General features: G+C 37.6%; 1 protein-coding gene across 6 annotated transcripts in view; it reads right to left on the bottom strand.

The window, feature by feature from the left end:
- Window positions 1-14863: 14863 nt before the first annotated feature.
- SBF2 (SET binding factor 2) overlaps window positions 14864-27494 on the bottom strand; it is a 239568-nt gene continuing 226937 nt past the window's right edge. For all 6 annotated transcript variants that reach the window (XM_063398004.1, XM_063398006.1, XM_063398008.1 and 3 more), the window contains 8 exons: window positions 26968-27094; window positions 26013-26140; window positions 25258-25491; window positions 21060-21164; window positions 19789-19982; window positions 19291-19378; window positions 17733-17864; window positions 14864-17451 (listed from right to left, as the gene is read on the bottom strand). In XM_063398004.1, coding sequence (XP_063254074.1) covers window positions 17353-17451; window positions 17733-17864; window positions 19291-19378; window positions 19789-19982; window positions 21060-21164; window positions 25258-25491; window positions 26013-26140; window positions 26968-27094 — 1107 coding nt within the window. In that variant the 3' untranslated portion in view covers window positions 14864-17352. The remainder of the gene's footprint in view (window positions 17452-17732; window positions 17865-19290; window positions 19379-19788; window positions 19983-21059; window positions 21165-25257; window positions 25492-26012; window positions 26141-26967; window positions 27095-27494) is intronic.

Genomic DNA, 27494 nt, shown 5'->3' with positions numbered 1-27494 from the left:
GAGATTTACCCTGAAAAAAGGATATCAGAATAAAACTGGAGGCAAACTCTGTACTGCAGATGTATTTCAGATTGTAGCAGAAAACGTTCTTGAAAACCACCAGTCTATATTGGGTAAGGTTTTTGGAAGGTTTTTTTCCATACACTGATACCAGCTCAGGTCAGTCCTGTTCAGACATCAAGGTACAAGTGAGCCCCAAATGAGGGGTGCAGCTGAGGACACAAATGGCTCAGGAGGTCGGCATAGAACTGTGCTGATCAAAACCAACCAAAACACTACCTGAAGATTTTCCACATGCCCAGGTAGTCCCGTACCACTATGATTAATTTGGTACATTCTTTTTCTACCGCTTAGCAGCCTTCAGAGAAAATAACTGGGCCACTTGGGGAGGCCCAGTTAAAGCTGGGTTTGATAGCAATCATCAGAGTATTGTGCAGGGACAGCTTTGTAACACCCTGGATTACTCCACTGGGAGTTCTTAAGGTTTTGCTTGTTCTGGCTGACCATAATAGGAAGGAGCCATACAAAGCTAAATTAAAATAAGAATGTATGCAGGGTGATTGAAATTTAAAGGCTGCCTCACTCAGAATATTCTCAGTAGGAAGGGACTCACCAGAGTCATTGAGTCCTAAAAATGGTGGAAAGGAAGTGGAGTATGGCTATACTGGGCTGCAGGTAGAGGCTTTGAAAGAAAATTGTTCCTGTGATGAAGGTTAAGAGAATTGGTGTGAATAGTCACTGGAGAAGGAGGGAACTACACACCTCATCATGTATCCCAGCAAGAAGCATAGTTCATTAAGTGAGGTTTCCAAAAGAGGCAAAAAGAGGACAAAGTTAAAACACTGCAAAAGCCAATGACTGTTTCTACATTGAAGAGTTTAAAACAACAGTTCCCAAGCAAACTGAAAACAAGAAACTGAATTAGGTTCAGATGGTCTACTCCTGAATAAACTTCAGTGTGGAAGATATCACAAGGCACTGCTGAAGCATAAATATCCATATCCAGTGTAACAATACATTTATCTTTGGGGATGGGGCATGGAGTAGGAAGGGAAAAAAAACCTTCACAAGTCTAGACAAGGTTAGATCAGCATTATTTAATACTATCAGTGAGAGCTAAACTCAATTAATTACCAAAAGCCATGGGAGTGTCTGAAGTCCTTCAAAAACAAACTAGGTTTGTGTAGTCCCACTTTCCCTCTCTCCCTCTCTGCCCCCTGCCCAAATTCGATGTATAGTCTACATTAGCATTGACATTTTGGAATCCAGTCTTACAGATACCTCAGGGTTTGGCAGAAAGACTAATAGTTGTCATCTGGCATAAGGCACCTGGGAAACTTGAGGAACAAGTTAAATAGGAATTGGTTTGAGTTTTTGTTGGGGGTTAGATTTGCCTCTTTTTCACTTACAGAATCTTTTCCCATAAGTTGCTAAGAAACCTTAAGTACAGTACTTAACCAGAACAAAGGGAGTAGTTGAAGGACATGGCAGCACAAGGCTACACCTATTGTTTTTAGGTCTCTGGGAGTGTCCCTCAGAGGGAGAGATAACTCGAGCTTTGGGAAAGGTAAAAGACAGAACTGGGGGGCAGTTGCCGCTCGCTGCAGGAAGAGTTCACGGCCATCCCTCTGCCTCCGTCTCATCCTGGGAAATCTACCATCATCTGCTCATGTACCCAGGAATCCTGAGCTCACTTTTTCCAGCCTCCCCCCACCGCTGCTGTTTCTTCGGAGCTTTGAGGTTCCCCTGCTACTCTGTGTCCCTGCCCTGCCCAGCCCTGCCGGGACACCCCTGCTGCTCCAGCTGCCAGCGCAGAGCTCCTCATCTCATCCACCAGCCCGGGACTTTCCTCCCTTCCAGCTCGGCCTCTCGGAGTCCTGCAGGGGCACCGAGATCAAACTGCCCCGGGCTCTTGTGAAAGAAAGCCCTCAAGGTTCTCGGTTCTGTTTATTATTAATGCTGTAGTTGTTTGTTGTTTTATCATATATACTAGTAAAGAACTGTTATTCCTATCCCCATACCTCTGCCTGAAAGCCCTTTTAATTTTCTAAATTAGAATAATTTGGAGGGAGGGGATTTGAAATCTCCATCTCTAGGGAGGTCCTGCCCCCTTCCTAGCAGATACCTGTCTTTCAAACCAAGACAGTTTTCAGAAAACCTACCTTTTTTAGGAATTACAAAGGTAGAATTTAGAGTTAGTTGTTTCTATTGAACAGCGTGCAGTGAATTTCACTGAGTAGCAGGAAGTTATATTGTATCTGACTATTTTGCAAAAGTCTCTGAAGGACATGGTCTAACAATCAGAAGTAATTTCTAGGAATTCTCTTGAAAGCATTAAAAAACATACTCCATTAAAAAACAAACTACAAAATTGTAGTCCTACAATTAATTTAGGAAGACATTGATAAAACTATCCTGAGATCTTTTGCTTTTAACTTCCCATCTAAACAGTATTTCTTACACCCAAGGACAGCGTAGTAAAACAAAAACTTTCAGCCGTATTTAAATAGAATGTTCATCTTCAAAAGAGCAGGAGTTTGGTTGCAAAGCAAACATTGCAGCACTGTCATGAATGCTCTATAGCAGAGATATTAGTACAGCAGAGATATTATTAACAGCAAGAGGAATTTTTAGGTCAAGAGTATCTCTCTAATAAGATTCCTAAAGACAAAAATCCCCACATCAATGAAAACAAGCAAAAATTACTCCCAAATCTCTCTCATCCAAGCACACAGATCCTATAAGGTCATATTTGTTGTCCATAAGTTGTTCCACATTAAGGAGGAAAAAGAAGTCTCAAGAAGAAAAATAATCACAACCCCAAAGCATCAGCCACCTTCACTGTAAATTAGGCAACCTCCTCTGTATTTTAAACTACAGCATACAAAAAAATAACTGTGCACGAAGTGAAAAAATATACTACACTCTTTGTCCTCTTGGTCTTACTATACAAAGGACTAGAAGATCTAGAACAAGGAGACATAAATAATTTTGACATATGCCAAACTTTGTAAATACCCACCCAGAAAAACTACACAGAGTGTAAATTTTTGCTTTAGTCAAGCCAAAAACTTCCCCAGATAATGACAAGACGAGAAACTCAGGATAATCAGAATAAGTAGAACATCTGGATAACTACCACAAAAATATGTAAGAGTAAACTATCACATTGCAAGAGTAAAAGCCTGACCTTGGTGCATAATTTTGTAGGACTTTAGAGACTAAAAATGCTCTCTGGTATTGTAGACAACAGTATTTCTTTATGGAAAAGGCAGGACAGAGTATTTGTCCCTATTGCTGAGCAGCAGGCATGGGATGCTCCCTCTTGATATTTCTCAGTAACCGTGAATAGTTGCAGGCCTTCCTCATGCATGTCATGCTCCTCACAGAATCCACTGCACTTGTTCCAGCTTCCTCAGATCTCATGGTGGGATACAGATGTGGTAGATTCCTGAGATAATTGACTGCTAAGATAAAAAGCAGATAAAGAGGACAGAAGAAAAGATAAAGTACAATTTTTTGCTGTTTCTGCTTCTCAATTAACAAGATCTTCCATTTGTCTCACTGCAAAGCAGTGGTTTCAGATAGCACTTCCAAAACTGGTTCCATTCTCCATGGGTTAAAAACACAAATAATTCTTATTTGGCTCAAAGCTGTGTAAGGTTGAGCAAATTCTTTATAGAAGATAACACTACTATTTTGCTATGTGTCCATGCCTTGATTTGGTTTTGTTTTAAATCATGAAGCTGACCTCACAATGTCTCTGAATTTGTGTCTTTAGAAAAATGAAAGAAATATCAAACCTGAGAGTTGGGGTTATTCAGCCTTGGAGAGAAGAACACTCTGGGGAGACCTTAGAGCACCCTCTAATGCCTGAAGGGGCTACAAGAGAGCTGGAAAGGGACTTCTTCTAGTGCAGGTCAAGACAGGACAAGGGGAATGGCTTCAAACTGAAAGAAGGCGGGGTAAATTAGATATTAGGAAGAAATTATTACTGTGAGGGTGGTGAGGCACTGGCACAGGTTGTTCAGAGAAGCTGTGGATGCCCCATCCCTGGATTCCAGCTTGGCATCCCAGCTTGGACGGGGCTCTGAGAAATCTGGGACAGTGGAAGGTGTCCCTGCCTGTAGTAGAGGGGATTGAACTGGATGATCCTTAAGGTGCCTCCCAACCCATTCTAGGACTCTAAATTGAACAGAGCCACAGACCCTTCAGAAGGAAGGCTTATAACTTTACCAAAACCAGAGTTAAAAGGCGGATGTGCTGCTGTTTCTACATTCTAAATAGTGGGTAGTGGGAAAAAGGAAAAAAATGTAAATTAAATAAATGGTTCCAGAATGATAAGCACAGATGCCAAAGACACAGAACCATTTTGGTTTGACAAAGCAATTTTATCTGTGGCACACTGTAACAGTAATCCAGAAAACTTGACTGGAACCCTGGCACTGACCAATACAAAGCCATGTCTAAGCAGAGAGCAATGCAGGATGTGCATTGCAAACCACGTGAAATGCAATGCAAGTGGTTTTTTTCAATGCAAACCATATGAAAAACCTCCATCTGAAGACTCCGAGATAGAGAAATACTGGCAACACTGAGTTTGAAAGTATTGCATGTCCCTCTCCCTCAGTAAAACATCACTGGCAAACTGTGTTGGCTGCCAAGCTGGAACAGGGCCTACGTCACACGGCACGGCCTGTAGCTTATGTAAACACCAACCAGCTTCACTAAATACTGGAATGCTGATTTTTCTATGCCCTAAAACACTGAGTTACATCACGTTACTTCACTGAAGTTTGGTTTGAATCAGAACAACAGATCTGCATTTTCCTGTGCTTTAAAAGAATTCCTTGGCCTGTAGCTTGACAGAAGGGATCCATAGAGTTTGGCCCCATGTTGAATCATGACACAAGGAAATGTCTCAGTTTCTTCTCCAGGTGGATCTCTCACAGCATGGAGAGCAAACAGGCCTGCTGAAGTTCCTCTTTAACTGTGAATAATTGTGCTCATTCTAAAACAATGTACAGGAGCAAAAGAACTGCTCTGCTCTTCACTTCACGAGCAGCTTCCTGTCCTACGCCTGGGCCAACCTCCATTTCCCAGTTCTGGAGCCATCCATCCTAAAGTGTATAGTGACACTGAGAGTGACACTAACACACTGTGGTACTTCCTGCAGGAAGCCAGCACCACTGGACATTCCTTTAAGTGCCTGTGCATGCACATGCAGCTTGGGAAAGAAGAAGAAAGAGGAAGAATTAGAGGTAGTTCTGAAACTGCAGGCAGTTTCAGGGCTCTGCTAGCCCAGGAGCAATTACTCATTGCACATAGTAATGAATCTCATACATCTCATACCATATCTGGCAGCTATGAATATGTGCTTTACTTATAAACAATTCCAGAGATAATTGGGAAAAATTCTGTAGCCAATACTATAAATTATGGCTCTACACCATTTTATTTTGAGCAATGTCTTTAAAGGTGAATGTTGAAGGACTGAGTCCTATTTAACACAGCAAACATAACCAGCCCAAGGGAGATCTCTCCTTGGGCTGTGCTCTCAGACTGCTGAATGCTGTGACATGAAAGTTTTCCATTATCTTGCAGATAACCAGATCACAGTGCATAGGAAGCACTAACCAGTTTCTATAGTTACTGTACTACTGAAGAGCTACAGTTCAACCAGCTGACTCTGGAATAAAATAATCCCTGCATCATATATTCATCTTGATTACTTCTTGTAACAAACACAATCTCATAATTTCTTTTGTGAAATCATAAATCCACAGAATTAAAAGCAATTTATGGCGTCACTTCCAAACCCATCTGAAGTTTCCCAGCATCCTATGGTTATTAACATGTATTATTTTTGTTCTTTTTCCAGAACAAAACAGAACAGTATTTTGGAAATTATGATGGTAAATCCAGAGAGGAGAGAAACATGTTTCCAAAGTACTCTGCTGAAAGAAAAGCAACTTTAATAATAACAGCAAATACTCATTTCCATGTGACAGAGCTCAAACTCAGTTTAACAGATATGATAACATTCAGGAGGGATGGAACCTCTGCTTTGCTGAACTCATGGTGAGCTTTGCCAAATAGTTAAGCAGGCCATAATTTCACCCCCTAAAAGAGACTTCAGGAGTAACAGTAAAAAACCAAAGCCTTTTCCTGGTCCCACGTATATGACAGCTGTTCGGCTGCAAGTTTCCCTGAATTTTGCTACCTATGACAGCAAAGAAATGGGCTTGTCAAAAAATCTGCCAAGAAAATGGAGAGCTCCCAATATTTTTATCATTGACAATGCTATTCAGGAAGTTAGTTGTAAGTCAAACTAAGTGCTACAGTATCTAATATATGCTGTTTATATTCACGTAATTGCAGAGAAATGCTCTAGTTGGCCACAGTATCACTCAAGAGCAGAGCAATTGATCCATTCTAAGAGTCAGCTAAATCCAAAAGTGCTGCAGCAAAGCAAGGAATGATCCATCTCATGGAAGATGCTTGCCTTATCTGAAGTTACTGCTACAGCCATTAAAACACAGTAGCTGAGGGGTCTTTAAAAAGTGCTTTAAGATGATATATCCATCCCATTGCACAGAGAAAGAGGGCTGACTGCAAGTTCCATCCTATTCGATGCATCCCAAACCAGCCATTTGAATAGAATTCACCTTCACCTAACAGGTAAATAAATTCTCCAGTTAGCCACACATTAAGTTCCTAGAATGAGTTGTTTAACATCATGTAAAAAAGATTCTGCCTCAGTTGGCAACTCACAGACATGTCAATTACATGCGTAATGCACAAGATGCAAAGTGTGCAAATAGATACTCCCTGGATCAGAACAGAAGAATTTTATCTCTTCCTCTGACCACAGGAGATTGCTTGTTGCTCATAATTGTAACAGAATTTAAAGAAATAAAATATTTTCTGACATAGGAGAAGTATGATTTTTTTTTTTCAGATAAAACATAGTTAGTTTACATGAGGAAACCTATTAATGCTTTCTAACACACTGTACTGCAAAATTAGATGAGATGCCTTGGTTGGGAGATGGAAGTGTTTGCCCCCATGTAGAGTCAGACTTCAGTGCCTCATGCAGCAATTACTTACACATGCTTTTAGAGCAAATTACAACAACAAAATATTCTCCATCACATTAACAGAATGTCCAGACTTGTCTTTTATTCCACACAACTTCAACATGTTTAGCATATGTGCAGATTTGGTATTTTATTTTAATGTGGAAGGATTCCGCTGACGTGATTGAGCTCAGAGGTATTTCTGATCTACACCAAATGCTTTGGTAAGCTGGGATTAGATACAGAAAGGCTCTGGTGTAATGTAGAAATTAGATGCTGAAGGTGGGTTAGCTTCACTTATCTTCTCCAGTTAGTTTAGTTTTTATTTGCTGATTCTGAAGCACTTCTTTCCCACAGAGGCCCATATGGAACCAAACTGCAATAACATAGTAAACAACAGCTGCAGCCACGTTTTGGCTTGTTTCTGTTTCTATAGCATATCAGCAGCTTTTTCTAGGCCTTGGCAAAGCTCTAAGTGTTACCACTTGAGGGGAAGGGAAAGCACCTATGAATTTACCTCAGAGTTGACAGAGATCAGCTCCAGCAGGATGCACTAACCACAAACTCTATGTAAAATGTACTGTGAGAGACCAGTGCAACACATCCCAAACGCTCCACTGAGTCCTGCAGCTGGTCTTGGGACAATTATTTGAATAATATGTAGAAGCCTTCCTTCTCAGGGCAGAGTTCATCACTTGGATCATGGCATTTCAGTCTTACCCTACACACTTCAGCACTCCCTATGAAGCTGGCTGAAGGTGACATGTTAAATGGCACACAAAAAAATCACCAGGGAAACCCTCATTCCTGTTGCAGCAGTCCTCTTGTTAGAGGGTAGAAATGAGCTGAGACACAGAATTCTTGTTTATCACAGCATGAAAAGGGGCCTGGTTTATCCCTCTTTACAGCTCAGCCATCCTGACTCCAACTATTTACTGACTGTGCCTGCAGCAAGCTCCTGCTGCAGGTTTCCCTTGCAGGCTCTGACTGCTGATTATTTCCTGCTAAACTCTGACTGCAGGTATCAGTTTGCAGACTCTGACTGCAGCTTTTACCCAGCTAGACTGTGACTGCAGGTTCCAACAACAGGCTCTGACTGCAGACCCAGACTGACCTCACAGCACTGATTCTCCCTCTGCCCAGGATCCTTCTTCTTCATAATTCTCTCATTCCCTCTTCCTCAAGGTTCCCCCTCCATCGTAATTCTCCATCTCCTCTTCCCAACTCCCTTTTATCACACTTATCTTCATTGGATACAGCTGTGACTCATCAGGGATGAGGTTGTAATGGGTAATTAACACAACTGTAACTTATCAAGGGTAAGATCACTTGCGTTCTCTTCTCCTACACATTCCAGATGTAGGACTCCTTTAGCACAAGTCTTCCCAACTCAGGTTGCAACAAACCATCCAGAACAGAACATGCCCTCAAGCACAGCAACATCCTATTCCCAAAATACCACGCTAAAAGACTGATGCAAACTGAACTATTACTGTTCAAAAGCCTTCCATATTTTAGCAGTTTCTAGAGGACAATTCCTGGAATTGCACCATCAATCCAAACTTTCAGCACTTTTCCCCAAACTCCATATGCCCCACAGTTTGGAGCACCCTTTGGCAGAATCCCATTTAGAGCTTTGGTGGCTCATGGTGGCTTCTCCTATTTCCTTCCTGCCATTTCCTCCATCCAAAACATGCTTCTGGCAAGGGCATTAATCACCTGCAGATCTCATGGCAATCCTCTTTTCCCCTTCAGAGTAACAAAATATCAATTTAAATAACATATGCTAAAATTATAAAAATAAAGCAAATCGCGTATTTTTCTACCTCAATTTTGTTCTCAGTCTTTCCCTTCAGAAGAAAATGTTGCCATGCTCCTCAAACATAATACAAAGGTACTGACCCCAGATAAAAACACAGTTTATAATTTCTATCCTTCCTGGGTTTGAGATTTTTAGTCTTCCATTCTCCCAGGGTCTCTGCCAACCTCTGCAGTTCCAAGCAGTATGGCAACCTTTTTCAAGTTCTGTAAGTAAAGAACAATTTCTCGTTTCCTCCATTTGCCTGGCTGCTGCCCTGCCCACTCCTCTGCCCCTCTCCTCATTCAATGCCACCTTCTGTAACAAGACAAGAGCAAGGAGTTTTGGGATCTACTTTATACTTTCCTTATTTTGCATGTGTTGTATTTGTATGAATGCTATCTCATAAAGGACTGGACTTTGAATTTTATAGAGAAATGCAGGATAACACTCTTAATTTAAAAGTATTTTGTACCACATTAATATTAATCCAGCAGTGAAAAATTCTGATGTTGGCTGCTATGAGGATTTGTTTCCCAAGTAGTCATCTTGCTTTGTAACTACTATCCATGTTTGTTCTCAGAAAGGAACTACAGGTTTCCCTCTCCTCTCTCATTCTCTTCTAGCCTTGCAAACCAGTGTTTCATAACATTAATTTCTGATTTTGCAAGAAATCCTGTACATTATCTGTCCTCTTTTTCAAAGGCTCTATGACTATTTCTTGTTGAAGTGCACAGTGTCACTGAGCTTTTGTCTTTAAAAGGAATAGCTTTACCTAATGCAGCAGAAGCTCAGGTTTGTTCTAATCACATAGCAGCAGCCCAAAAATTGTTTGTTACCTACCAAGTTCCTTGAGGAGGGACAAATTTAACAGTTCTAAGCAGCATTACTTTCCTCGAGTATTTATTTGCACTGATATTTGAGCCCACTTTTACTGCCATATGATATATTTTGTTTTCCCTATGCAGATGAAATGGAACAGGGATGTTTGCTATGTGGTTTCTCATTTAAAAAATGAGATGATACGCTGCAAGCCAAAAGGGAAAAGTTCTTTGTTTCTCTAAGTGCTCTGAAACTAGTGGCTAGTTCAAGTTGTACATGTATATTTTGGAATTTTGGGGAGCAGGGAAACTGAGTGTGGTCTGCTGGGCTGCCCTAAGGGATAATGCTGCATCTGAGCCTGGATTTCAAACACCAACACAGTGGATGTACCAAGGGAGACTTTGTTTTAGGTATGATGTTGGTGTTTCAAACTGCTAGGAATTCTGTTCTACAGAAAATAACAATATTAATTACATAATATCTCAAAATAACATTAGCAATAATTAGTAATAGCACACAGCAGTGTAGTAGCAATTTTTGGTGAGCTCAGCTACACTGAAGAAAGCCAAGAAAATTTATGATCAAATTGTTTTGGTTAAAGCAACAAACATAAGGCAAAGACATACATATTTTACTATATGGATAAAGTCCTGTATTATAGGCTTTTCCACATTTGAGAATACCCATATAGCAGACAAGTATGTTACATCATGGAAAAAATGGCCCAAATTTGGAAATTCAAGAAGAGACTTGACACTGCATCCTTTGTACTCATCTCCAGCAGCTGATAATAATTTGGCCAAGTTGGTGCTTGATAAACAAAGCTGTGATGTTTTCCTGGAAATCCACTGATAGCAATATTAGCAATGGTATTTCCAAAGACCAGAGTTCAGCATACTTGATGCTGGCTTCACTTTAACCTCTTTCCCCAGTGCTGTTAAATCTAATTCCAAAGAATGATAATCACCTGTCAAATGCTGAGGGTGTTAGAAATCCAGGCTCAGATGGAGTGTTATCCCTTAGGGCAGCCCAGCAGACCACACTCAGTTTCCCTGCTCCTCAAAATTCCAAAATATACATGTACAGCTTGAACTAGCCACTAGTTTCAGAGCACTTAGAGAAACAAAGAACTTTTCCCTTTTGGCTTGCAGCGTATCAGAGCACCTGCAAGAATTCTAGGCATCCCTAGGGAACGAGCTAACATGGATCATCTGTGCTTCTCAAAAATTTCTCAGCTAAATTTAGACCTGATCAGACAAGTAAAGGTCAAAAACAAAACAGAGGGTGAGACAAGTATGGAGAGAGGTTTTGAGGAGCAGATAAAGCAACTGCCCTGATGCGAAGGAGATGGGAAGCCTTCCTCTGCTGCTGAAGGTGTGGCTGTGTGGGATCCCCTTCCAGGGCCTGCTCACCGGCTGTTCTTCCGATTTGCACTGTGAGCTTTCCTACACCCCACTCTGTCACAGGCACTGCCTTTTCCCTGTCTAATGCTCTGATCCTCTGTCTACCAGCTGAATATGTACTGAGCTGCTCACAGCTGCTGTTTTAATCTCTGCTATACACTGGCATCCACTCATTGTTTTGTCAGGCTCCAGCAACCAGCCAGGGCCTGCTTCTTCTGTGCCCTTCTCTGTGTCCTGACATCCACAGTTTTCATCATCTCAGTCTATCATGGCTTGGTGAGAACAGTTTTATCTAAAATTCTAACTTCTAATATGCTCCAGAGAGAGCAGTAATACAGTCACTTGTAATTTCGAGTGTCACTGGAGGCCTCATCACACTCTCATGTAACTCAAACTGATAATGAAAATTAACAGAAATTGTTGGGCTGCAATCCCAATAGAAATTGAAGGAACTCTGTCTGTTTGGGTTGCACATACAAATTGTTCACATAAAGTTATCAGTTTTCTTGAAATACTATAATGAAATAAGGAAAGCTGCCTTTCTCTCAAGTATTGCATGAATTTAATTTAAAATAATTAAATCTACATAATGTTTCACTGTGAAATGGGAAGCAGGTCTGAGAAAAGATAAAGTGTGAAAGTTGCACAGAACAGTGTTTCCAGGAAATACCTGAACACCATAAGGTAACAGGCATGCAATGACCTAGGCCAGGGGAGAAATATTTTTCAATTGAGGCCTTCCAGACAACAGCTAAAAGAATTTAGTGATAGTCCATTGCAAGTTGCTAGGGTATGTGTGACCTTATTGATGGCAACATTTAGTTTTGATAGCAAAATGAGAAAATCTGCTTGCATGACCTGTGTGCAGTGGTCTTTAACCTAAAACACATTCAACATCACAGGAAATCTGTGTTTGGGTTTTGTTTCTAGGCTGAGAAATTTGTCACACCTGGCACTGTGTGGTCAGCTGTGTGGTTTTAATGACTGAAATAATAACTAATAAAACCCGTTTGTCTGAAAAGTTATTTTCTCTCCAAAAATTTGTGTCACTGAAGAAACAAAGTCTCAAAGGTCTATGCATGAAGAAGAGCATGCAAAATGTAGATTTCTGGTTAAAACCAGATGTCTGATTGCTGTACCAACAGAATGATACTTTCTGAGACTGTCAGAAGACCTACAGCCTGCCCTGACACTGCTAACATATATCACACACTCAATAGTCAATGACACCATCCAACACACAAATTTATTAGTTCTGGTTCATTAGTGTTTGATGGGATATTTTCCAGCTTTTTGTACTCATACCAGATAAAGACTTATGGCACGCTTTCCTTTCGGTCAGGGGCCTGAAGCAGAAGAAACCACCAAGTTAATTTTGACTTAAATTTTGACTCATTTTTGGCCAGAAAACAGTTTTAAAGATGAAGAAAACCAGTTGTCATAAGTACAAAAAGCAGAAGACATTTTTGAACTTAATTTTGCTTCGAAGCAAATACATAATTTACCCTAATTCAGGAAGCACTGAAAATGAGAGCTCTTTCAAAACTGAACAAAAGAACATAAAAATAATCTTACAGGCGTCCCAGAGAAACAGGCTGCTCAACTTCACCAAAAATAAACAGAAATTCCAGTATCAACTCTTCAATAGTATTTTTTTTAAAGTTTCAGTTCTAGATTATTTGACTGCATGAAACACTACAAAAATTTGAATGCTTTATACTAAATAATCAAAGTATTTTTGATTGAAAACTTAGAGCAAGCACTTGTTTTAACTACTGCATTGAAATATTTAACGTGAGGGATAATGTGAACACAGCAGCAGTAAAATTAAGTTTTACCTATTGTGATGGCACAAAAGCAATGCAACATAAATAAAGCCTGTGCATGCAACTAATTAAATTTGAGAGTGTTTTACCTGCACTATTGCTCACTATATTGAGCTTCTCTCATAATTACACACAACTTTATGATGTTATCAATGTGAACTTACTGGAGGTCTTGACATGAACAAGTATGTTGCACCTTGTATAAATCTTGGACAATTAATAGAATTCAGATGGACACTACCAAGTTTTGGAGTTCCTACTTGAATTAAAAGAATTCTGAGTTGAACAGTGAGAGAAATTCACTACACAACAAAGTATTCATTGATATTTTCTCAATATACATTGATAAACAAGGCATCAATAAATAAAATAAATCAAGACTATGCCTCAGGTTTTTCCAGGTGAGTGTGGGGGCAAGAAGGAGCTCTATTTAATACCTGAACGAACCTTTGTATCTCCTTCCAGGATAGTACTGTGGTCCTTTTAGCCTAACTATTTACATCTCCTACTATTGCCCATTTTACAGATAAAAGTATCAGCTCTCTGTGAACCTCCTAAAAGACACTTTAACACAATACCTTCACCAAAGAGCAGACAATAGAAAAACTGAAAACGTGCCAAAATTAAGCAACATTTCCTATTCATAAGTGTACATTCTGACTTCTAAGCAAAATTTGAACAGGAAGGAAGACTCGAACTATATGATGCAAGCTGAAACTGGACAAAACTTAATTTTCCACTGGATGTTGACTGGTAAGTGAAGAGAGGAAACAATAGGGAACTTGCAGCATCCTTATTGACAGTCCATTAATGAAAAATTAGATGTGAAAAAACTCAAAGATGAAAATTTCCTAAATGATAATGTGGATGCTACCACTGCCCTTGGCTTGCACAGTAGCCAAAATTGGGGAAGAAACTGATCAAATACAGACAAACCCCCAGAAAGTAGTGCAACAGTGATACTCAGCATGAACTTCAGCATAACTGGGAATGGGTAGATTAATTCCAGTTTTCTGACTCTCCAAAGCAACCACAGGATAATCATGAACAGACAAAATATTTGGATGATCACAAATATGAAAAATGAGAAATGTGGTACAGCCACTTCAATATACTCCAAGAATATTACAGGATGAAAAGGCAAAATGACAGTATTTGGACAAGATCACTGCATTTTTGTTATGCCTGAAATTCACAAAATATCAGATACAAATAATATGTGTGGGATGTGACACAAAATTTTGAACATTTGTTCTTGGGTCTGTTAGCTGTTTGTGTACCATTACATAACCAGTGACCCACACATGTGGCATGCTAAGTATTTTATTTTTTAGTGTAGTAATTCTAAGGCTCCATCAAAAGAAAGAGTTTTTATAGAAAACACTTGTTAGAGAGGAAAGAGAAATCACTGATATAATACCCCAGTAACAACTCTTCAAAGCCTAAGCTGCTTTATTCCTCCACTTATGCCATGGATGTTTTGTTACTGAACACAGAGAAGGGCAAACAATCCTCTTCCCTTATGTCAGACCTGTAATGTTGTAATTCTCTTTTCTACAGTGGAATGTTGTGATACACAGTGTGGGAATAGTGATGTGACACAGCAGAGGGAGCACACTGCTCATCTCCAACTCTTAGATTTTTCTAGAAAATTATCATGGAATATGAAGTTGAATCCCTTTGTATACAGCATTTTTCTCAAACAAATTTTTGATTCTTAATTCTCTGCTGCTGCTGATAACATTCAACAAACTGGCAAACCCTGTAGCTTAAGCTGTGCTGGCTTGTCCAAGTTTTCTCCAAGTCTCTGCTGTAATCTTCATTTTGCAGAGGAGAGACCTCCAGGAACATCACAAACTTTGTGTCTTCATACTGAGAGCCTTTTTCTACCATCCCTTGGTATATTTGTTACACAGACACCACAAACACCACGTCTCTCATTTCAGCTTTTATTTGGGTATTTTTAAGTTAAGTTGCTCAAGTCCATTTTCCATCAATACAGACACTAAAAACTGAGATTAACATTTAAGGCAACATCAGCATCCATGCCAAGCTCAATATGCAAACCATGTCCTCTAAGCACCACAGCATCCCAGAAGTGCCACAGGTCCCCCACCTCTGTCACACATTCCCTTTCCGTTTGGTCTCTGCTGTCCCACACAACACTCAGGAATTCCACTGACATGCACAGTCTCAAGACTTTGCCATTTTTAAAAGTAGTTTCTTTTTTAGGAACTAGATTATTTTTGCATACAGTGATATGAGTGAGATACGTCTCAGGGTGAAAAAATGCAGTTGACTTGTGTTGGCAATACCATACAGAATCTTTTTTTAAAAAATATATTTAACATCATTATTCCATGACTTTAGTATGAACATTACATGTTTTTAGCCGTTTGGTAAAGGCTATACATTGAGACTGTTAGAATGATAATTTTGCATTAAATTCTGATTTCTTTAGTGTTACTGTTGACAAGTGTTCGAGTTAGAGATGCCCAAGTGCAACTTTTAGGTAAGAATATTTACAAGTATACAAAAGATCACATAGTTTTGAATACATCCCAATTCTCAATACAGAGTAAATAAGGATTTGTCTTGTGTCCGTGGAATATTTCAACAGGTGGGTCTTGCTTTTTTTTCTTGTTTACAGTTAAAGGAAAGTTTTAACTTTTCCTTAAAGAGTGTATTTATTACAAAATGGTTAGCATACATATATCACATAACATACAAGCGTTAAAATTAACCAGTTACAAAATAAGCAGTTGTATGTATATCTTCATATAACCTAAGAAGAGGATCAGTATTTTACAAAGTACATATAAAAGTACTTGATATACAAAGAAAAATACAAATGTGCAAACACCGTGGTCACAGGTGGAAATTTATCAATTGAAAAATGCTAGAAAAATCCTTCATATTTTTGTTTGGAAATTGCAAACGCATTAAAACCAGCTGCATTTCCTATTGTGTGTGGTGAGAAATCTATGTTCCTTTTTGACAAAATACATTAGTTATAAAAAACCCCACAAAGTTTAATAACTGCAAAATCTTGTAAGTATAGTCAGTTTGGTTAGGCTGACATTAAATTACAAGTAGAACATCTGGAAAAATGAGAAAATAGTGAATCATATATACAGACCTTTTGTAATATTAGTGTGCTATTTAACATATTAACATTTCAAAGTAAAAACAATGGCTTAATTACCTACATATTCTACTCAGTCCTCATTATTCATAGACTGTAAAATTTCAACTAATTTGGGGCTATTAAAAATGTCTCACCAGGATTTTAGCAGAACAAACACAAGTTCATCAAAAGTAAAACTCTATAAACAGTCTTCCAATTAATGTGCAAAAAATGTTTAAAAAGTATCAAATCACGACACCTCAAACTTGATTATGTACATATGTAATATCTGTAAATGCTATTAACTAGCTAGTTTTGTTTTGTGTCTGCTACAAATAACTTACCTCTGTCCTGCAAAATAGTCTGCATTGTAAAGATTTCAGTGCAAGTGCTTGCATCATTGTTTAGTGCATTATCATGTTTGTTATTTTTTATTTTACAGTGAGCAGAACAGCATATAAATTAACACATACAACTCACACACAAGAGATCCTTCATCTACTGAATTTCTAGTTTGTTGTTTTTTCATTGCTCCAGGGTAGTGTCAGCCAGTTTTCTTTCATTTATCCCATTGGAATTGCAAACAGAATCTAAAATAAAAGTGCTCTTTAGGTAATCCCTAGATTTTGAAATTCTTTAACATCATTGCAGAAGCACTCAGCAGAGCATGAGATTAGAGAATGACCTGCACACTGAGAAGACATTTGAAAGTCTGGCATTTGGCAATTTCACTTTTTGGGTCTTTAAAAATATCGACTGTCTATAAACACTGGCAACCTGGTGTGTATGTTGCTGGACTCACAAGCTTCATTAATTTATTTGTTTTTAGGAATTGTAGACATGTTCGCTCTTATTCACGACTAGCTTGGAAATAAGAACATTCTGGTTAAAAATCGAAATAAAGTGGAAATAATTCTTGTTCTTCAACAACTACTTGTTGAAGGAAAAATTTCTACACTTTCCTTTGTACAGGTTTCCTAACAGCATAGCTCTGAAATGAGAAAACCAGAATCAGATGCTAGTGCAAATACAGCTCACTTTTATAGTTAGGAATTGTATTGGAGAAAGAGTAAATTCAGAATAAATGGATTATTATTTTTCCAAGTCCTCCCTGCAGAAAAAAAAATAGCAGTTACAGTGGTTATAATTATTAAACAGAAAAGAACTTATTATGAATTTTTATGGCTGAAATGTATGGAAGGTGTGTTGTGTGTTAGTAACATTCCAGAACTCAGTTTCTTCCAGGATGAGGTGCTTTAAATCATCCTGGTTTTATCATGGAACATTTTTCTCCTTTCTATGCATCTGAAATGCAACTCTGGATCCTGTCCATCCATTGTTGAGCACTCTGTGCATCTTGGGCACAAAAGTTATACACACGTTTATTTGTCTTCAGCTGCAAAGGAAAAACAAGGGTACAAAGATGTCAGAACATGGAAAAGAAAATCTGCAAACTTTAAACTGCAATCCTCAGTGTGCTAATTGGGTCTGAATGTAACATTTTTGAACTATTGCTGTTGAGAATGATGTCAGCGACATAAAATTTTTTATTGTCTTGAGATGGAACAACAGCTCCTTCCTAGATCATGCCTTACAGCAGGACTGGAAGCAGGAGCTTAAAAACACCAAGGGAAGGAAGTTGAACAAAAAGATCAAGTAAAGACCAGATATACTTACATCAAAAAATGCCTTTTCACTGGCATGTTTTGGAGCTCCAATTGTTGGAGAAGCAGGAATCACAGTTTCCACTTCTGCAAGGTCTATGTGTCCCTTACAGCTCATATCATCCCCAGAGTCATAGTATCTCAGCTGGAACACAAGAGAAAAAAAACCCAGACATGCATTTACATGGACCTTTCAGATTAATTCCCTTTTCCTGGATACAGCCTGGGGGCATTGACTGCTAAGGGGGGGAAGCACAAAAATTACTAGGAGCTGAGGAGTTGAGGGCTAGAGCTCCAGAGCAAAGAAGCAAAGAGTCATGGATTGCTCTGGGCAGAGGACATGAGAGGCAGGAAAGCAGAATCATTTCTTCACTGGTCATTACATAAAACTACCACAAAAGCTTTACTTCACCGAGGCATTGATAGAACACTAATCTGTATTTCGAAAATTTGAAGTGATCAGCAGAAATTTAAGTGTAATTTTAGGTAATTATAAACCACACAGAAAGGTCATGTTTTCCTATACCGCACAGAGAGATTGAATGAAGTCTGAGCTTTTTTTTTTCCTCCTGACAAAGATACTTTGATATGGATATTAATCACTCTGTAAACTGAGTTCCAACATGCAAACAAGTTCCAAAAAAAGCCCCCACAACAAAATCTCAACAAATTCCCATAAGCCAATGTAAAACAACAACACAAACTTTCACAGCAAAAGTCAAACAACACAACTCCAGCTAGGATTGACCTGTATTACTCCTGCATCTATCATACTCAGAAGGTTATTTGGTTATACAAAAAATGTACAAGTATCTTTTTCTCCTGCAAAATGAACCTTTTCTCCTATATATAAGATATATAGAATATATTAAGAAGAATAATTATAAACAGCACATTTGTTGGTATTTACCACACTGATCTTGAAGTACTCAATTAGCATTTCAAGAGATGACTATCTTTATCATATTACATATTTGTAAAGTGTATTGAATACAATAAATTAATATTTTTAAACAAAAGCATACATGAGTCTGAGAAGTTATAACCACCACTTTGTGTAATACTTGGCTCAGAATATTTTACTGCCTGATGACCCAACATTATTTGAAGTACACAAGACCATAAATTTCTATTGCAGAATTCTGGTGTACATTGTGAATTGGATTAAAAGTTTAGACCAACAGATGTCTATTTTTTGTGCTTCTTTTTTTACAATGATTAGGTAGAACACTTATGAATAATCTTGCTACTAATTTTGCTGCACAAACCTGACTAATCTAAAATACTCCTATATATTTTTAAAATACTCTCATATATTTTTATAAAATACTCCTATATGTTTTTTTCTAAAAATTAAAAGGCAAAATACCAAACCCCCTCTGTCCACTCAGAATTCTGTATCAGCTACAAGATACCTAAGACAAATATTGACAAGTCATGAATGATGTAGCACACATCACATCCAAAATCATCATTACTAATAATGTTTGTAAGACCAGTCTATACCAACCCACTAAATTAAAAAAGAGCAATATAAAAATGAAAAAGTCCATTATCTGAAAAGATTTTACCTGGTGTTTTGTCACATCCAGCACAAACCAGCGAGGTTTCCAACCTTTTAGCAAAGCTCCTCTTTTGTACAGTGTACCTTCAAAAGATCTGAGAGGGACAGAAAATACAGTGGCATGTGATTCCATAATATGGATACTGCTGAGAAATAAAAGCCCCAAAATAATACTTATTTTCCTGCAGGAAATCCAGTAAGATTTAAACCAATAGTTTAGCTATTAGTAACTGTGATACAGAGATAAAAGACCCTTTTAGTACTTTGGATGCATTAAATGTACAATTACAAATTGCTTTTGCATCGAATGAAAGGGAAGGGTGAAGGATGCTGGTAGGAGACAGAGGCCCACCCACTGAGACAGCTAAATGTAATCAAATCCAAAAAGAAGAAATAAGGTAGACACAAAACATTCTGTGCACATGAAAGTTTCATTTCTTCCTAAGGCAGAGACTTGTACCAATCTAAAAAATATTCATAAATACTGTCTGATTATTCAGTTTACCTATTTTCATCATTCTTTGATGTGAAATGATTGTACAGCGTGGTTGTTCTTCTGTCTACTCCATTAGAGGGAGAGATGCTTGAACTCTGCTCCTCACCCAGCCCATTGTCAGGTATTTCCAACAGAGACCTCTTTTGATAGGAATGTAGATTAGGTGACATCATCCCTGGGGAGCCAGAAGGATTTCTCCGGAGCTGAAAAAGAGGGAAATAGAAGAAAAAAGGTAATGCAGTGTGTCTTGCATTGTAAGACAGTCTCAGTGCTGTACTTATAATAAATACATGGTACAACATGTAAGTTGGGAACTACTGTGAGGCCAAAAAAATCTTCCTAATACAAGTCAGAGCTGGCTCAGAGAAGAAGTCAGAGGGATGGCAATTCCCTGCATTTCTCAGGCAGAAGGGTTCACAAGGTGTGAGAAATCAGTATTTCAGAAAAGCTTCATATATTCTAGTGACATAATACTGAACATTGTTTGCCTTGTTCTCAGAAGCATCTAAAACTAAACAGACATTTGGATATAATCAATTTCCCTGATATCAAAGGGAAAGAAGGGGGGAAAGGAAAAGCTATGACTTCCAAGAGCTACTTTACAGATCCATGTCATTTGAGTAGAATGTCAATAACCTGGACCAAGAGGGATCTTGTATGTAGTCCTAATCTGAATGACAACATTCTACAGACAGTCTTGAACTGGTAACTCACTGTGCAAAGCTCAGAGGCCAAGTCACCAAAAAGCTGTATCTAGCATTATTCCTGGTGCACACAGAGAGCAAAGAGGCAGCCTTTGACTTAGGAAGTATCTATATTTTCAGCTCTCCTTGTCACCACAGTCAGGAATTGGAAACACAAGCATGAATATTTCTTATCTCTACTTAGAAACTATAACTCCATTTAGCCATGGAAATACCTTTACTTAGCGCTGAGAATCTGTGATACCCTTTTGGCTACTTTCAGGAATTGAGCTTTTTTAGTACTTCGAGAAGTACTATTTATACTTTTAAATATGTAAAACCATACATTTGTGCAGTAGTAAAATGCTCATTGTATGTCTTAAACTACTCTGGAAAAGCAACTAGATACACAGAACAAGTAAAAATATATTTTTCAACATGAAGAAATAAAAGGCCAATATCATGGGTTAGAACAACAAATACAGTTTTTCAAAAGCAGTATTTTACTCCAAGAAATACAGTGATTTTGTCAGTGCCTCAGGTAGCCTATATAGCAGGAATGCAATTATTCTATTGGACAAGCTCTTTTCTACTTACATTGTTTTGTCTGGTGTCATCCTTTAGATTCATTTTGACCCTTTCCCACAAGAGCTGCCACCTCTCTGGGCTCTGATTTAATTTACTTTCCAACCTTTCGATTTCCTGAAACAAGTAACAAGGGTTTCCTTAAGAATAACATTTCTAACTGATCACTCCCTGGCAATCATTTTTAAACAACCCTTCTCTAGTCAGTGTTTTCATCCATTGAAGTTCAAAACCCTCTATCATACAATCTATAAAGTAAGATCCACCAGAATCAAGAGTCAAAGGTAGCCAAGGACAGCATCAGCCACACGGTTCTTCCAGCATTCCCAGGTTGGAGAAGCCACCAGTTCTCCTGAACACACAGAATTCAACACCCACTGCCATAACAGAAACACAACACTGATAAGAACAGGCTGTATTTTATGAAAATATTTACAAAGAACAGATTCTCTACTGTGACACCAACACTGTGCATTGCCAATGTTAATATTTACCATGGTTTATAAAATGTGATACAAAGCTGTAATAAAAGAAGGAAATGAAACAGAAAGATTTATTCAATTTGGATGCCAAACTGTAACAACATGTTCTTGTTCTGGAACTTGGGAATATGACATATGTTGATAACCTCCAGTTAAGGTTATTTCCTGTTCATAAGACAGTGGAAAGTTAAGTAAAAAGAGTCAATTTTATGAGTTTATGTTTACTTGTGAACACTCATTGATACATTTGTCAAGACCTTGAAGTCTGGTCCATATTCCTTGCCATGCTTCCTTTGTCTATTTTTACTTTCAACAACTACATTGTTATGAAAATCTTCTTACTAATTAAATAAAATGAAAACCTCAGTTTTGCAAATTCAATAATGGAATAAAAAATTGCCATAGGACATAGGCTTCTCATGCTATATAGAAGCCAACTAAAAGCCTAAGACATTTATTTTTAAAGTAGAAAAAGTAAGTCTCTACTATTTCTATCCTACCTAATAATTAAAGTAGTTTTCATAATATTGTCCTATTCCTATTGGTCTTCTCATTGAAAAATTTTTCAGGAAATTGTTATTAATTTAAAGGACAGAAAATTATTATACTTCTGAAGTAAGAAAACATTTTGATAAGGTAATTAACTTCTGAACTAAATTTTGAACTCTTAGGTGAAAATAAAAAGCCAGGAACAAATGTAACAGGAACAAAATATTTCTACAAACTTTTCCTTGCAGAAGGTAAATTAGAAAACTCCAAATTGAAACTAAACATAAGAAATGTGGCTTAACAGCAAGAATCAAACGAGAAGCTTTAAATACTGAAGGCAACTGATAGTCACATATGCTCTCTCTGCTAATAAATAAAACCAGAATACTTTTGTTTGCAGTATCTTCAGGTGGATAAAAAAGTTAGGAATGATGAACACAAGCCATACTAAAGCCTTCTCTAGATTACTTGTTTGTCTTTGAAAGTGCTGAATGGAAAACACTTCTGGAGGCATAAAACTGAATCAATTTACTACACATTTTTAAAGTAAGATCCTTTCTAAATTGCTGCAAAACTATATAAACTCTTTATTGCTCTAAGTTAGTCAGTTTAATCTGATCATTCTCTTTCTGCCCTAATCTTGACTTCTGAGTCCTTTTCTGCAGAATCTGGAAGTAACTGAAACTTGTTACTTAGCAACTGGGTCACATTCCTTCTTTTTTGGCTCCATAGTGAGTAGTGCTTCCAGAATTTAAAGTGAAAAACTTTCATAAAAAACTTTCAACAATCTTCTGTACATAACTTGAAAAGTTAGGACTAAATCCCCCTTTAATAGACCCCATAAAAATACATGGCAATGAATCACTAAGATTTACTCTTGCCTCTTCAGTTTTAAATTTTATGGAAAGCAGCAGATTTTTTTTTCCTTTCCATGTGTGGAATGGACTCTGAGAAAGATGCCTTTCTTTGACAGAAAAAAATCCTTTAAATTTCTCTCTCTGGTTCATCTCCTGTTGTCCAGGCTTACAGAAGCAGAAATATATATATCTAAAGAAAGTTTATAACAAATTCAATTATGAGAATATCTACTCCCTGCAATAAATAACAAGTAATTAGCATTACTGTCCCTTCCAGTAGATCTGCTAAATAACCTGCTTTGGAATATTTGAACGGTAGAGACAGGAACTACACCTGCAGCAGCTCCAGAACTCTGGAGACTGATGACCTCTTTTGCTCCTCAATGTGTCTGTGAATGCACACAGGTTCATTTCTCCCAATTCTTACAAGTGCCAGAATCTGATCCACTCTTAAAAGAAGAGCACCACATTCTACCATGAAAATTCTGAATTAAGGCACTCAAAGTCTGTGTTTCAGCTTCACACCCTGAAGTGTGCTATCTAGTTTTCAATTGAAAAATATCTTTAGAACAAACAAATTTGGGCTTATCATTATAAACTAAGCAAGAATCAATCTTCCCCTGTAATTTACCGTGCTAAGTATGGTCTCAGTTGAAACATTTTTTGGATACCAACACATTCTCCATGGATTTATGATTAAAGAGAGGTCTTTATCCTACATCAGCAATAGCCCTTAATTAACAACTTGTTTTAAAAGAACATTCACTTTGCTTTTTAAACTTAGAAGAATATTTTTGTAACCTTTATACAACCTCTCCGAAGTTCTCCAAGTGTTCTCTCCATTGCTATCTTTTATTACTATAATCTAATAGACAAATAACATTTAAACTCTGTAAAACCTGATACAGATATCTTTAGCCTATAATATGGCTAATTTCCCTGTTGTATGGCAGTTTATCACAGTTGTGGATATGGATAGTCTGGCATGTACCCCGGGAAGAAATGCAGGAGAACATTGTTGTATTCCTGATATGTTTCTGGCCTCTGGTTACCTGATATAAAAGCTCTCTGTGCTTTGCTGAAGAATCCCAAAAATGCCCCCTGCTGAGAGCTGCTCTTCCTTTGCTTCTGGGAAGTTAGAAGCTCTGAGAAGTTCTGACTGTCTTATTTTCAGTCAAGGGGGGTTTTACATGAGATTCTCTCTCTCTCTCTTTTTTTTTTTTTTTTTTTTTTTAAATTGGGCATTGTTCCTGTGTTCAATCAATCAGGATTGGAAGGAGGAGACCAAAAGGAATTCGAGGAATGTGCTAACTCTCTATCAAAATCTTCAAGGACTCACATCTATTCAGAAGCTTCCTGCATTAAGACTTGCTAAAAATCATCTTTGATTCAGGAGAATTGGGGCCTACAGCATATCCCAATTTTCCAAGCATTGCAATAGTGGGCTCCATAATCCCAAGTCTGCGAAGAGTTTTCAAAATAAAACACTGCACACAGGGATATGTATCTGGACATACAAGTGGCTCAAAACAATGCAAGTGAAGAATGCTATTGTCATTTTCCTGCACTATCAAGTATGATGATAACCAAATGTTAGGCTGTTAATTAATTATAATCAACAAGCATTTTCATCTCTAAGAGAAGACAGATGTTAAATCACTCTAAATAACTACAATAATGATGACAATGGGATCATTTTTCATCTTCTAATGAAGAAAGGACAAAATCTAAACAGCCTAAGTGAGCCCAAACAAGAAAAAGCCAAAATCAAGCTTCTATTTCAAGTACCAAAATGTTCTGAAGAATCTAAATTTATCAGTTTGGTTCTAGTGAACATGAGTAAACTAAGAGCAATCATGGCAAGCTTTTCTGAGAAATGTGGGCCAAGATGTTCAATTTATGTTTGTGTATCTGCTTCTCAATTGTTAAAATCAACAAGTGTCCGATTTTATTTTCTGATCTGTCCAAGAATCTGGGTCGTTATTTTACCACACACCTACTTTAAAATGAGGAGAAAGAGGTCATTTGCCCAAATGAAAATAGCTGTTCCTGCATTTCTTACAAAAGGCAACATAAAAGTTTATTTATTCTTTAAAACAGACAGTGAAAAAATGAATCCATGAGTAGTTACTGACTACAGTTAAAGCACACACACAGGGAAGTGTGGATTCAGAACATCAGCTTTGCAGGAAGTCTGACTGATTCCCACAACCAACACCACAACTCCAGATCAACCAGTCAGTCCTACTGAAGACCTGTTTTGATATCTATTATGGTGCTTTTAATAACAGTACATCTGTAAGGTAATAACTTCAATAAGAAGTAAATATTGATTTCATGAGCATAAGAGGACTTACTGTTCTGTACAGCACAAGTACTCACATTTAAAAGGCTGGTGATGGCATCAGGCTGTATTTTTTTTACATCATCATAACATGGCCACACTATTTTCCTCTTAGTCTGAGAGACTGAACCATCTGTTTGGTCATTTTCTTCTGAAACACTGCATTTTGCAGGTACCATAGTCCAATCATAGGAAGGACCTGTTGCCAAAATCTCTTCTACATAATAATCCCACTTTTTGAGGCTGGATATATTTACATTTGGCTTCAGTGCCTATTTGAAATAAAATGTTATTATAATGACATGAAGGGAGCTTTTGAATTTAAGATTTACAACAAAATATCTGTATTTTCTAGATTATTCTAAATTGAATTCTACAATGGTGAGTGTACTGTGAATTTTCTAAAATTTTTCAAGACACAGACCAGTCTAGGAGACAAACACTGTCATACAAGACAGAGATGTAGATAATGTGATTCAATCAAATTGTTATGAAATGTATCCCATTATGACTCTGAAGTCAGTTCCCCTTTAAAGACAATTTTAATACGAATTCATATAATTTAATGAAATCAAACAGGGAACCTCATTTAGTTCACCAGGATGCACAAATACATGTTCCAGAATTTGCCCCTTTAAATTACATTTTCATGACTTTCAGATACTGTGCCAATCAATCAGGGTCAATTTTGTCCACCAAATACTTAACTCAGTCCAGAACAATTAAGATATCAAAATGCACTCAAGGAATCACTCAGAATAACAGACCACCTGAATTTTAACAAAAATGATACCTCAATTTCTGCAGGGGCATAGAGGTAATTGAAGAAAATGGGACTCCTTTTGTGCATCTTTTCAATACATTCCCAAATACAAATTCCTTTCTTGGCATGTTTATCTCCTTTATCTTCAAACAATGTCCCTGGGGAAAAGAAGAGCAGCAAAAAGATGGTTTTATGATAATATTTAAAAAATGCTAAAGCACAGCCTAAAGGAATTTCACAGACTGAAGGTATAACAAAGTCTACCATCAAATGCCACTGCAACAGCATAAGATAAATAATAAAAATTAACCTTTTTTTAATAAAATGGTTGCTCAAGTCTAATCTGCCCCACAAGTACAATAGTTTTTAAGAAAAGCATTAAAATTGATCATATGCCATGAGAAGCAGCCCACAAAGCAGAGAAATTTGAAGCATGTTTTAGTGGACAAGTCCCAAGAACAGCCTCAGCTGTGGTTATGGAGCCTCAGTAAGATGGCTCTGAGCAGAGCTAAGGCCTTGGAACCAGTCAGGTTGCACATGACAGATGGAGTAAAACAGAAAATATAAAAAGAGAAACACTGAAGATAACGCAAGAGGAAGAAGTGAGAGGTAATTGATGGAAAGGCTTTTCTTTCTTGAAACTTTATGCACTCTCTGATGGACTCACAGAGACTTTGTGTTGAAAGAAGGTATTTCAGCAGGGAAAATACATGGAAAAATTGCTAAAAACCCTGAGGCATGGCACTGATTTTTTCCACTTTCTCTTAGGGCCATCAGAGGCATGGCTCAGGAATCACTGATGCAGAAAATACTACATGTTCTTCACTTCCATTTTGCTTTCTAGAACTGAAATATAATTCATTATGTGGTCCCCACACAGCTACTGGACCATCTTAACCCAGGCAATTTTTTGTAGACCAAATATTGAGGAGAAAAATATCAACAACTACAAATGCAATATGCAATACACAAAGATCACACATACCATGTTCTAGTCTTTCATAATCTGAATCCAGAAGAAATGTTTTAAATCGATTGGATATGTGATGAAAAGCCAGAAACTTCAGATAATATTGATTGAACTCAAACTCTGTCGGATATTGGTTATGAATCTAAAAAATAAAATAAAATAAAATAAAAAAGGAAAAAAGTGGATATTGAGGTATAATACAAATAGATATGTAAGAAATAATAAAGTGAAATGACAGCAAAACAATTCCCCCATGAATGCTGAAAACAAATTACAAGTTTCACAAAAATCCTTCTAACATTTTGTCCTAGAATATTTTTTTGCTAAATAAATTCATGTATTTTCTATGCTGCAAAAACATTTGGGAGCAGATAGAGTGAACTGTAGTAAGCAGTATTATACTCTGTACAAACCCCATGATTCTTCCAGGAAATCCAACTGGATATAAATCCTCTAAGACAATTCTTGAGTCACCACCATGTAACTTCACAGGTAAAGATATTACTCCTGGATGTGGCTGGAATTCAAACTTTAACTGAAAA

The sequence above is a fragment of the Prinia subflava genome, chromosome 5 (genome assembly GCF_021018805.1).
Source record: "Prinia subflava isolate CZ2003 ecotype Zambia chromosome 5, Cam_Psub_1.2, whole genome shotgun sequence".
Taxonomy (NCBI): Eukaryota; Metazoa; Chordata; class Aves; order Passeriformes; family Cisticolidae; genus Prinia; species Prinia subflava.
This window is presented reverse-complemented; position numbering and strand designations above follow the sequence as displayed.